At 29.9% G+C, this 13561-nt stretch overlaps 1 protein-coding gene across 2 annotated transcripts; it reads left to right on the top strand.

Annotated features, from left to right (window-relative positions):
- The first annotated feature begins 223 nt into the window (after positions 1-223).
- Positions 224-13193, top strand: LOC129968504 (uncharacterized protein DDB_G0271670-like). Of its 2 annotated transcripts, none has more exons than XM_056082450.1 (2): positions 224-733; positions 8006-13193. In XM_056082450.1, the coding sequence occupies exons 1-2, from the start codon at positions 523-525 to the stop codon at positions 9205-9207; spliced, it is 1413 nt and encodes a 470-aa protein (XP_055938425.1). In that variant the 5' UTR covers positions 224-522; the 3' UTR covers positions 9208-13193. The 2 variants fall into 2 exon arrangements, with proteins under 2 accessions (XP_055938425.1, XP_055938426.1); XM_056082451.1 differs by lacking the exon at positions 224-733 and adding an exon at positions 2442-2793.
- The last annotated feature ends 368 nt before the right edge of the window (positions 13194-13561 follow it).

Raw genomic sequence — 13561 nt, 5'->3', positions numbered from 1 at the left:
TAGAAAAAGAAAAAAAGCCGCGAAAACCGACAGCAACATATTTTTATAAACAAAACCTAGTTCGCTAATACGCATTGCAAATCCAAATAAATATTCTTAAGGACTTCCCATAATTATCCACACAATTCCAGCAACCTGTAGTATCGTGACTTGTCCGCTGGAGGGCGCTACTTCCAGTAGCTTGCGCACGCTCCTACGCAAGTAATTGTAGTCGACCAGCTGCTAGTGCGACTGCGGGGAAACCAGCAGTCGTCAGTTTGGTCGGTGACGTAGCTGCGATCGGTTTGGTTGTCGCAAGTGTGCGTGCAGTTCGAGAAGAAAGCTGTTTTTTCCGTTTCCTGTTTTCGGGCTGTGCGCATTGGATTAATCTCCAGATTCCCGTGCAGGAAATCAGTGCATTGTGTACAGTGTGGATTTAATATTTATTTTCTAGTTCCGGACCTTTGGATTTTATTAAAGTGTTAAGTGTATTTTTTTTGCAATTTATCTTGCAAATGTTGATGCATTGTTGGCTGCTCGAAGATGACCCTAGTATTGCCATTCGGCGTTGATCAAATAGCCAACAACTCTTTGTATTCGGTTTCTGGCAGCAATCAAAATTCCACGATGCCTTGTGTGTTTGATAATGATTCCTTTGATCGAGACTTCGAAAGTGCACTCATGAGAGATTGGACATCGGAAATCGGCGATTATGATGTGCCAGCGGAAGATTCCCCAATCAAAACGCCATCTGGTGAGTTCGATCGCAACTATTAAACACCATCCTGTAATTAAGTCTTGTTTACATTTCTACCGGTAGAAGTTTTCAACTTTTAAGGCATTCAAATATATACTTAAAATTTAAAATAATTTTCATTTAATAAGTAGAAGATTTAAATTAGCATTAATGTTCGAATTAAACTACTTTTATCATTCTTTTTTGGGCTATTTTTTCTTTCAATTGTATTCTGCTCTTAAAATTAAAAATATTCTAACGTGCAATAATTTATAACTTATTGCAAAGCTTGCATCACGCTAAAAATCTTTTTTTTTTTTTTCATCTTCTGATCAGTTCATATTTGAAGATTTTCTCATTTTTACTTAGCTATAATGGCAATGTTGACCTTGTTTGCGCTTAACGTTAATTAAATATTCTAACAATTGATAATCAATATTGTTACCTTTATCGTAATATACATCTTGCTGCAACCGTGTTTCAGTGCACATGATAAAGTTTAAAGATATGCCATATCCTTTTCGATTTTATCGTACTCTTTAACATGTGCATGGAACCTTGGCATGATTTTCCCAGCTTTGGCGAGAAATGTCAACCTTTTTTTCTCAACTAAGTAGGTTTGCCGATTAGTGCTTCGGGTTTAGATTTTTCCATTCCCCCTCGAGTTCCTTTTTTTATATTTTGTTACTTGGCACGTGCGCATTTGGGGAATTTTTTTTTTTTGAGATAAGACTCCTTATCTTTGCTTACAAGTAATAGGTCTCGGATATAAAATTGAAAAGCAATTCTTTTGTTGGATCATGGTTTTTCTTTATACATCGTATATTATTATGCTATTTAGATATTTAAGAAGGAAAAATTATATTCATTGTACAATAATGAATTATATTGTATTTTAAGAAATTTAAATATTGTATTGATAATAGTTATATGTTTTACAACATTGTATTTTTATTTAATTGTATGTAAAAAAAATCCCATCGATTTTTTAAATAGACATGGTTTTTGAGCTAACCAAATATAATTACTGTATTTCTTTTAAATCTATTTATTTTATATAATTTAATTTGCTTAATGAAGCTATATCAGCAACAATATTACAAATTATGTTGGAGATAACATTTATAAAAAAATGTAAATTTGTATTTCTTTTTACCTTTAAAAATTATGAATGGAATTGCTTTGTTTTTCACCTTGAATATTTACGTTTCACTACTTATTTTATATACTTTTTATTAAGTGACCGTTTTAAAAAAATCTCAATTTTTTAGCATAAAAATAATTGTAACTATATTTGATTAAAATCATATCAAAATTTAAAGTTGATTGATTACAGGAAATAATTCATTTCATGATTTTCTAATGAATGAATGATGAAGCTCTGAGTAAATGTAATTAAAACTGTAATTAAATTCTTTAAATTATTTTAAGTTTATGTAAAGAATAAGAATTAGAAATTTTTGTTTAGATTTATATTAAAGTTATTCTTCAATAACTTTTAACTTCGACAACTATTCTACTTTTAATTATTTGTGAAGATTTATTTTTAGCGATTTGTACTGCTTAAAAAAAACAAAAAAAAAAACCGAAAGTATTTTTATTTACTATAGTTAAATCATGGGTGGTTTTTTTTGCTAATAAAATAGAAAAAAAATTAGCTTTCTTTTGTTCAATTTATGATAAATGTTGCTTGAAAAGAAAAAGCAATGAATTTGGGATGGACAGCTTACGTCGCGAAGTGTATTAAATTGGCCGATAGGTGGCGATACCTGTCAAGCGATGAGGGAAGTAGGAAGTGCTTCATGTCAAACGGCAGGTAAGCGGAAATAGTTTACATTCTAGACCCAGTTAGGCCGTTTTGCACGCTTGCCTCGGAAGCATCGTCTGTCAAAAGAAGAAGCATAGCGGGAAACATATTAGGCGTTCTTTACCATTTAGTATTTCCGGCTGTAGTTCCTTGAAAGATTATTCATGATTTTCTTTCTCGAACGTTAAAAGATGCGAGACTTCTAAAAAAGTTTTCCAAGTTCATTTCAACATTTTGATACGCATAATGGTGTACTTGATGCCTAAAAGAAGTAATTATCTCACTTAATACTTTTTAATAAATTTAAGCAGAATATGATTGTTTGATTATGGCAATTAATTGCAGTTGTATATCAGAATTATATTAAATAATTATTCCTTATTTAGCCATTTTATGTGAGAGAAGAGCATGATTAATTCCAAGAATTTTCTTTTATGATAAGTTTCTACTCCACTATTATTATAGTAATTATGCTTTTGTAGTATGGAATGTAATCTAATATTATTTTTATTTTATTATTTGGTTCAAATAATTGTTATGTGACCGCTAAAATTGTTGAAATCTTTCTTATTAAAAAAAAATCAAAGGGTACCATTTATGTTTTGTGTAGCACTGAAATTGTGGTAGATTGAAATAATTTTAAATGGAGACTTTTTGAGTATTTTAAAGATCATTTAATGCGTATTAACTATTTATAGCAATTTTATTTGATCTGAGATCTTGATCATAAATAAAATTCATACGTTGGTTAGAAGTTAGCGGGTACTTAAATTCTCAAAAATTAATTTTGTTTATTTGCATTTTATTATTTTGCGTATTTATTGATAAATGAATAACTTAATAAATTTTTCAAATCATTTGAGTGAAAGAAAACACGATTCCTGTGTCAAGTTCAAGTTTGTACTTAATAAAAGATTAGGGTAGATTGTTTATAAGACAACCTTTCAACTTATATACTTTCACTGTGTCAAGTTTCCCGAACGGAAAGGGAAACCTAGTTTTGCTTTCTGCTGAGGGGGAGGAAAAGGGGGGGACACTATTGCAAAAAGGAATAAGGTCGCACAACAAGTATCTGAATGTAGGTTATGTCAGTGGAGGAAAAATGGACTGTTGAATCACGAAATGACTGGAACGATCACTTCGCGAATGCTTTTGTTTCAGAATTGAAATGATTGGTAATTTTTTTTTATATGTTTTCAAATTTGGATTCGGATTGCTTTAGTTACTTTGTCCATCGGATAACATTGAAACGTATATAGATGTTTGGAATAGTAATTATGAATTTAAATTAACATACCAATTGTTGCGTTTAGTTATTTTTTTGATGTGATAATGGTTCAATCGAAATCCATGAATCTAAAGATGATTCATAATTCAGGCGAATGTTACTTTTACAGTTCTTGGAAATCTTACGTACCTCATGGCGTGGTATAAAATGTGCCGGTGAACTATTTTAAACTGCTCCGTGGCCTTGCACTTAATCGCAGTTAATCGATTTCCGAGTTCTTAAAGTAGATGTCAAGAGGAGGGGATATCGCAGATTATTTCCAGGTTCTCCTGAAGAATTTCTAAATTTAGATCCCTTATATAAGATACACCTCTTAATTTCATTTGTGTGAAAATCATAGTGTTTGTTAACTTTAATTTATAGTTCCTGTACAAGTGCGTTTTTGAATATATTTCAGTAATAAATTGCCTGATTCTTTCTTTGAAATATTATTTTTTTATTGATTATTTAGCGATACTTTTATAGTTCTTATATTGGTTGAAAAGTCAGATTTATTTAGCGCATGTTTCAAAAAATCGCGGATAATTTTTTTTATTGACCATTTCTTGCTTCTGTAATTTTATTTCCCGTTTTATTAATGCAAAAAGAAAAAAAAAAGTATTTAAACTGCTTTTCATTGGCTTATCCGGCTTCTTACAGATATTTTTCTGGCAAGAAAAAAACAACAAAAAACTAATCTCATTGGCGTTCTTATAAATTGTTTCTGTTCTTGTGACACGTTTAACCTTGGGAACTCACGCTTTCTGTATTGCCACTTTAAAAGTACTATATACTAGTGATTACAGTGTTGATATTAGAAGCAGGTGTTGAGAATCTTTTAGATGCGACTAGAAATTTCCAGTTTATGTTTTGTTTACTGATGAAATGTCTAACGGAGTGATGGTTGAATAGTCGAAGATTAGTAAACAAGTCTAAATTAGTAACAATCTTTTTATTAACTTCCTTTTTTATCTTATCTTTCTTTTTATAGTGTTGCTTAGATTTCTTATCGTTATTTATTTATTTTGCTAAACTAATACTTATAAAATTCTTAATAATAATGTTTTACATTTTGATTTTCTTCTAAATTAGTAATGTTATGTTTGTTTTAAAAGAAACTTGCTAATCTATGCAAGTTTGAGAAAATATTGTAGTTAAATCGTTTGTTGTTATTATTATTATACAAAGAACTATGATTTAAATTTTCTTGTTTATGAATGTTGTATTATTTATTGGTCATTCAGATTGAACTTCTTACTTTACTAAATATTATATATATTCATTATAAAATTTAAAGCATTCATATAAAACATGCTATTTTTGGAATGAAATATATAAAATTTGATTTCTATTTACTCGAGCAATTTTGAATTTCTTTTATGAAATTTGTTATTGTTAATTATTTGAATTTAACATTGTCAAAAGTGTACATTTAAGATTCATATTATGGTTAAATGTAAATGTGAAATAATTTATATGGCGAAATGCTAAAAAGTAAGGAACAATATTATGTTCATGTAATTAAATGGGTCATCAACAGCTTTGTTACCAATTTTTATAAGAAGTCATAGCCTTTAAATAATCATAAACATTAGAGCCTTTTATTTATTGGTATATACATATTTAGATTTAATTATTTCAATAAATAATTTAAATTACGTAAGTGAAATCCATGATATATAATTTAAAAGTCGGCAACGATTTTTTTGAAGATAAAGAAGAAGGGGGAGGGAATCGTCTTTTGTATGTTTCATTTGGAATTTAAAAAAAAATTCTTCATTTATTAACTGAACATTCCGCTAAGTTTCCATGACAGAAATTAGTTTTATTAATTTGTATTTTATTATCTAATATTAAAAGACTGACCTTGTGAATAATTTAATTAAATTTATTATGAGTAACTTTAAAAATTAATAATTCAAAGTGAATACCAGTATTTTTTTTAATCTTGAAGTGTCTTTTATTCTGTACAATCGTATTTAGTTAACGGTTAGGAATTAACTTTGAGTTAAGATCCGGTTAGGTTAACAACCGATTAACTTTCCTTGCCATAAATGGAGCGGTAGGACGTATTATAAGAACGTAAAAGACACAATGCAGTTCCATACGTCATGGAACGTGATGAGAGATGTTGACAGTTCCCGTCAACTGGTCTGACGTCATCACGCGTGTCGAAACTAACAGAATGGCGCGGAAACTTCCATCTCCGTGTGTAGGTAGTAATTCCCTTGTTCTTCCAATGCCTTGCGACGTAAATATTTTCCCGTTTTCTGTGTTATGGAATAGTAATTCCAAGAACACGTCTTCTTTCTTCTTATTTAATCTGTACGTTTTTGTTTTCAATTTTCTTTCTGTTGTGCTGTTGGAAATGAAGTGGATATTACTATTACATGATATAATAGAATGGCAATTGGCAGAAAGAAAAGCCTTTCGCAAAAAATGAATAAGATAAAAAATTACGATATAAAAAGTACTGTTAACTTTTTATAATTTATGAAAATATATGATGATGATGATAATAACTATAGTTGATAATCATAATTTTTCTGAAATTGTTTAAGTAAAAAAAAAAAAAAAATTATCAAAGTTTATTAGATGCATAAAAATGTTTTAGGAGTTGGTAATTTTTAAATACATTAAATTCATGTCAACAGAATATAATGTGTGTTTCTAAACTATAACTGGTGTTAATTGCTTTTTAGTGACATTTAGATGTAATCCATATCGGATAACAGTCGAATGTTGTTTTTAACTGAATATGTTAAACGGGAAAATTAAAGATATAAATAAATTGTTCTAATTAATTGGAACTTATTTTTCATTCTTTCATATTAAATTTTCAGAATTTCCGATTTCCTTTTTTCTAAAAACAATCAGTTCATTAAAATTTGTTGTTATTGATTTTGTAAATCCGAATGGAATGCAATTCTAGTCTTTGTTCTTTAAAATGTTAGTAGTACATAATACATTTATATGCAATTTTGAGTATACAAATTATTATTATTTTATGTAAGTTTTTGTAACTGGTTGTATGCCTATTGCAAAATATTTTATCTTTTGTTTACTGTTTATAAAAATAAAAATCTAAATCTAATATAAAAAAAATCTAACACGATATTTTGTTGTGTTATTATTTCCATACTAGTAAATAAATGTTATGTGTTTACTATATTTAAAAGTTTTTTTGTTTCTAAAATATCTGCAATACTATCAGTAGTTTATATGTTTATTTAATACGGAATTGAAAGAATGGATTCTAAAATTGTGATGATTTGACATCTGTAGATTTTTCATATTCAAAAAGAACACTGAAAAATATTTCTTATTCTTATACAAAAATACTATCTATTCTTTATTTGTGAATATAACATTCGTAGTTTAATGGAACATTCTAAATTCTCAATTTCTCTGTTAAGCCTAACTTCTATTCCTGATTGTTCAGTGTAAACATTTAGCCATTTTAGTCTTTTGTAATCAGAAGTTGATTCATCAAAAAGCTGCTGCGGCGTGTTTCGAATTCCCCGTAAAACCTCTGAGAAACTGTTGAAGGGTTTAGAAAAGGGGAAAAAAAAAAAAAAAAAAAAAAAAAAAAAACGTGAGTTGTCTGTAGCGTAACAGTGATGGTTCACCTTCTCTTGCGACCTCGTTAAAACGCTTGACACCGTGCCCCGATTCCGTTTCTACCTTCAACTGATGACATTGTCCCAATTTCGGAATGATTTTGCCATCGGCCTACGTGCTCTATGCCTCACTTTGTTATATTGATCGCTCGGCAGGTACTGGAAGATTTAAAAAAAAAGTTAAAAAAGAGAGAAAATATTTCAAGTCATCTCGAATTTCTAGGTCACAAGTGAACTCGTTTTTATGTTGACACTGTCGAAAGATCAAATTGTTTCGGATTTTGTGGCATTATATATTAGATTCTCTATAATATTTAATGTTGATTATAAAAGAAAATGAAATCCGTAATTATGTGGCGAATATGAACAGATAACTGAGGCATTTTTTTTATTTGGAAATTTCTTTTGAAGTAATCATTGTATTGAAACAGTTGTTGAATAATTTTTTCTTGATTTTTTTTTAATTTGCAAGTTTTTAAGAATTTTTCAAAACAATTCAAGAAAATATATTAATGTGGCATTTCTTTATTCTTTGATAAAAAAAAAGCTTATTTAGTTGAACCTGTCAAAAACTTGTATCTCTTTTTATCTTGTAGATACGAATGCCCTCAAGAGAAAAGCTGAGGCTGAAGCTGAAGAGCCTGTGTCCAAAAAATCCAGAGCTGATAGTGTAGTTCCTCCCATATCATCGAATGTGGTATCATCCTCTTCCTCCAGTTCGGATGATCTCTGTACCAGCTCAAGCCCTTCCCTCTCCTGCTCATCGTTTCTCTCATCATCCCTCAGCAGCACTTCCACTTCTTCTTCATCCTCATCTTCCTCATCCTCATCATCTTCCTCTGAAGGGCAGGACGATGACGCGTCTGCAGAAATGGACGATGATGACTACATGCCCAGAAGGAGGCCGTATCAGATGTGGACCTCCCGCCAGAGGTGGAAGGATGAACGCAAAAAGGTCATGAAAATGTCTGTCACCAAACTTTCTGAGATTGATGACCCAGAACTTTGCCTGCTGAGATCGGTCCTCATCAACAATACTATCAAGAAACTGCATTCTGACATCCGAAGTGAACGACAGGCCAAGCTCAGGCACAGGCAGCAGAGAATGGACTTTTTCGTCGAAAGGTTCTCGCCTGTTTCCAGTAGTGCGGATAATTCTGAACAGTTTGCTGCTACAGACTTCAGCAGCAGCAGCAGCAACAGTAGCGAAACTACCAACAATGAAGTGCGCAAGCCAAGTTCGCCGGCTAATACTTCGGACTTCTATGACGATAGCTCTTGCGACGAGATCTTTGGTATCAGCGAAGATTTTCTGCGCGTTCCCGTTCCTGACAGGCGTGTCTCAAGTCCAATTCCAACGTCGAACAATAACCGCGATTCCAGGAACAATGACACGGTTGAATCTATGGACACTACCCCTGTTGTTACAACGGCCAACGTTACATGCTATGGCAACAATAACTCCTCGTTGTCTTGTGATACAACCAACGATTGCAACTCGTCTTTTTATCACCGTCGAACAACATCTCAAAACAATAACAATAACCACAGCAGTAACACCAGCAACAACAACAACCTTGCAGCCTTTCCCTCTGCCACACCATCACCACCCTGCTTGAAACAAATTCTGGCGTCAGTATCGTCTGCTGCCACTACCGGAGGAAGCCAGTGTGCGACGCAGTATAGAACTAACCGAGATGTTGGGGGTGGCAGTGGCGGAGAGTCCTTTCCCCCTAGGGTTCCTATCTTAGACGAAGTTGTTTATCACAGCCTTCTGGCGTCTTTGGAAACGTCCTGAAACATCAATCATTCCGCCCCCCTCTCTTCCCCACTTTTCTCCCTTTTCTGTTTATAAGGCGCTGAAATAGGAAGTGTTCTCTCACTGTATTTTTTCGCAGGGAATTTCTTCTGCTTCGTGCTGTCAATTCTTGGCCAAAACCGAGATAAGTTTTTACTTGCCACCAAATTTTGCTATGTGGCAGCAGCGTTTTAAAATTTATTTATTATTTTTAGAATTCTGATATTCTAAGAAATGTTTTTATGCCTTGTTTTAGAACATTCGGTTTTAGCCATAAAATCGCAATTTAGGGACCAAATCGAAGCATTTTGTGAATCTGAATGTTCTTTGCAACTGTTTAATGACTTTGTTGTTTTAAAAGCGCATTCATTTTTTGAAGAACCAGGGCTTTATTTATTTGAACATTTCTTATATCAGTGCTCTTATTACTGCAAAAAGGAGAAATTTGCCCTCATGACAAAGGTAAAGATTAACGGATTTCGGTTGTGCTCTTTTGTATATAGATATATTTGTAACTGTTATTCACATTTAAAAAAAATCCATTTAGTCATTTCTTCTCTCTTAAATTTTGGCTCACTAGTTTTAAGCAGATGAAAACAAAGAATTCATTGGAGAGAATTAGCCAGATGTGTTGCACAGCATTGAATTGCTCTATGGAATTCATTTTCCCTTGTTTCAGATGAATAACTTTCATTTAAATTATTTTGATAAAGCTGTAAATTTTTGATTTTATTTTCAGTACAGCCTTTTAACTTGGTATTATCACAGTGATGCATCTTCATCATTTACTGTTAAAAAATATTTAAAAGAACTTTAAGTATTTAAATAGTTTTTATTTTAAACATCTTTGATATTGCATTTCAAGCCATTTAGTATTCATTGCTGCGCTACATGAGAATGCCATAAATATCCAGTATTTCATAAATATTAATTTATATGCTATTTTATTGTTTTTATGTTTGTAACCCTGATTTTTTTTTTCCATCAAATATTATTTTTTTCTTAGCTCTTTTCCCCAACAGAATATTAGTAATTAATTATAATAAAAGACATTTTTTTTCCTTTCTCAACTTCATTAAAAAAGTACAGAAGAGCCATACAGAAGAAATTTCATACTTTTAAAAAATGTATACTGATTTAATTATTATGTAAGATATTTATGATATTTAAGTTTTTGCTGCATTATCAAATTGCTATGCATCTCTCAATGCTTTAAACATGTACATTTATAAATAACAAATGGACCAAAATATTGTTTCAAGGTCTTTGATTTTATAGGTTTTATATATATAAAAAAGTACATAAATTTAAGGCCAAAATATGTTGCACTTAAAAACCGACTGTATTCTTGTAAATGGTATGTGTTTGTTGTTGTTTTAAGATTGTATAAAGGAAAAATGAGAAAAATACAAAAAAATGGGGTTATCTGTATGCTATGCTTGAATTATTGTTTTCTTTTGTGTGAATGAAATATTTTATTTTAATGAAATGAATTTTGATTTATAAAATAAGCATTTCACTTGTTTTGAAGTATGTTGATCTGCTGTATGCTTACATATTCTGTTACTAAAATGTATATTATGTAAAAACAACAACAACATGCAGCTGTATTTTTGGTTTTGAGTACTTGTGTACTCATAAATTTCATATTTAAAGCTTTTTTTTTTTTGAAATTTAATACCTTTTTTTTTTTGTTTGATTTGCGAATAAATTACTGTCCCATCTCCAAATGCGCGACATTTTTGCATACTATAAGATCTTAATCGTGTTAAATCTGATTCCAGAAATTTGGCAAGCTATTGCTTGAAAAATTTTAAATTTTAGTGGCAATACCATGTTCTCAAGTTTAACCTGTTTTTGTATTGATGAAGTGTACATTTTTTTGTTGAAATATAATTATTAAAAGCAATTGTGAATATTATAGAATAATTTTGGAATTGAATTATTTGAAAGTTTTATTTTCTAATGAAATATGCAAGTTTCTTTGTAAAGATAATTACAATTATTTTAATTTATTGTAATAGAAAAACAAGCAAATATTTTATTAATTTATTTTTAAGAAGTCATACAACAATCTATTTACTCAAACTTAGTGCAATGTTGTGATTAATATATTCAAAATAATTTAAAGTAAATCTTATTTTAATTTATTTCTAGTCTAAATATAACTTAATTCAAATGCAAGGATGTACTTTTTATTATGAAAAATTTCTTATTTCTACATCAAAGATAGCTTGTACAACTGAATTGATTGCTCAGTATAATGTATATTGTGTTCTTTATGTATAGTTTTGAAATTATGCATTATATTTCAGTGTTACTGAGTATAATAACTGTTTTAGTTGAATGTGTATGTTGCTAAACTGGTTTCATTTAAAAGGGAGTCAGTTGAATTTTGAATTATTTTATTGCGAAGAAGTTGTGAATATGTAAATTATTCTTGTGAGATAATTTTTATCCTCATGTATTTTTTAAAAAAAATTATGAGCCGCTCAAGTATTGTTTCAAATATTCTGCTTTTCAGATGTATATTTTTATGATTCAATATTTAATATTTTAATGGCATCTTATTAAGAAAAGTTGTTTTTCACAGTGTTATTTCATTTTAAACATCTGCATGTTGGATTACTTTTTTTTTTTTTTGCAAATTTTCGCAAATACAGGTGACTGCATTAGAAGCAGTACTTGTTACTGATACATTTTGTTAAATATTATCAAAAGTTATAAACAGCTGTTAACCATTTAGAAAAAATTATATTTCTTCAAAGAATCTAAAATTGTACTTTTTCCGTTATTCCGACAGAAAAAAAAAAAAAAAAAAAAATGCGCGCCAGATTTACATAGAATTTCTATACACAGCGGAAGTGGCAAAAGTAGTACATTTTGCCATCACGCCTAAGGTGCTTGGCGAACTTTTGTACTTTTAGCGAAGTCATGTTAAATGAAAAGCTATGTTTCCCGCCAATATTTGTGTTTGGCGAACATTTCTGTCGAGTTAACGGAAAATTATCATTAAAACTTCTTCAGGCAATGGCAGTTTTATAAAAAAGCAAAAATTTTATAAAAGAAGATATATGTTCGACAATCGAAGTATTAAGAACAGCACATGGATGTTTTTTGCGTAGAAATATTTTAGTAATTTATTTATTAATAGAAAGATTTTTTGAATTAAATATGTTATAAAGAAGAAAAAAAAAAAAAAAGAAAGAATAACTATTTTCACCTTAAGAAAACTGTGATATTTGTTGCCTGGAGTGGTTGTTCACTGCTTAGACTAGTGGTTGGCCTTATTATTCAGTTAATGCTATTGTGGACCTTTGTTGCATTCTTTTAGTTTATTTTTTATTTAAATGCAAGACAGTAAAGAAAAATGGCAAAAAATATCAACATAATTTTTTATTTATATTATACTATTTGCTTTGTTTTAATTGTACAGATTTCTTGTAAAATTTTGTTCAAACACCTTTCCATAAGTGCCTGATTGACAGATTAAGAACTGTTTTTCAATGAATTTTTAAAAAGAAAATTGTAAAAATGTGTATATAATAGAAGTTGATAAAAAAATATTTGAAGCGGTTGCCATACAGAAGATAGAAAAACTGTCATATAAGTATTTTGTGAAATTATTTCGGTTCAATGTTCTACTTTTTTTCCTCTCAAGATTCCATTGAATTTTTAAATTATTTAGTTTGAAAGCGGGAAATGAAAAAAAATATCGTTCAGTCTTTTATTTGAAAAGATTGAATGTGCTATTCTTTACTGTCTTGTATTAATGCAATGTTGTGTGTGGACTGAGGTTTTTCTTTGGTGTTATAAAAAAGATTTTTATGCGTATATTGTGATTGTAGTGTCGGGATCTGGTGTAGCTGAATATCGCTCATGATTATAGTTGAAGTTGATGCCAAATAATGTCATGCAGTCTTTTTTCAATACGCTGTACATTGAGCTGCAAATACTAAAATAAATGCAGATTATAAAAAAGCAAATGTTGTGTTTATTATTCTGATAGTGTTTTTAATTTCTTTATTTCTATTTCATAATCTCTTTCTACACATAGGCAAAAGAATGGAAATACGAATATCAATAAAAAATCTGAATAGTTAAAAATGAAATTTTGAAATTTCATATAGTAGGTTGTTCCAGAAAATTAAAAAAAAATTAATATTTTCTGATTTTTAGTTTTGTTTTTAATGAACATTGAATAAACATTATCGAATACTTAACTAATCTGATCTCAGAAAATTAAAAAAATTCCTTTCCGCAAGCTGGAAAACAAAACTAAATTCCTTTAGATGTGGGTTATTATCTGGCAACATAAATTGTTGATGTTAGAAACAGTCAAAATTAGGGTTTA

The sequence above is a fragment of the Argiope bruennichi genome, chromosome 5 (assembly GCF_947563725.1).
Source record: "Argiope bruennichi chromosome 5, qqArgBrue1.1, whole genome shotgun sequence".
Taxonomy (NCBI): domain Eukaryota; kingdom Metazoa; phylum Arthropoda; class Arachnida; order Araneae; family Araneidae; genus Argiope; species Argiope bruennichi.
The sequence above is the reverse complement of the archived record's forward strand: the minus strand, read 5'-3'. Positions and strand labels throughout refer to the sequence as shown.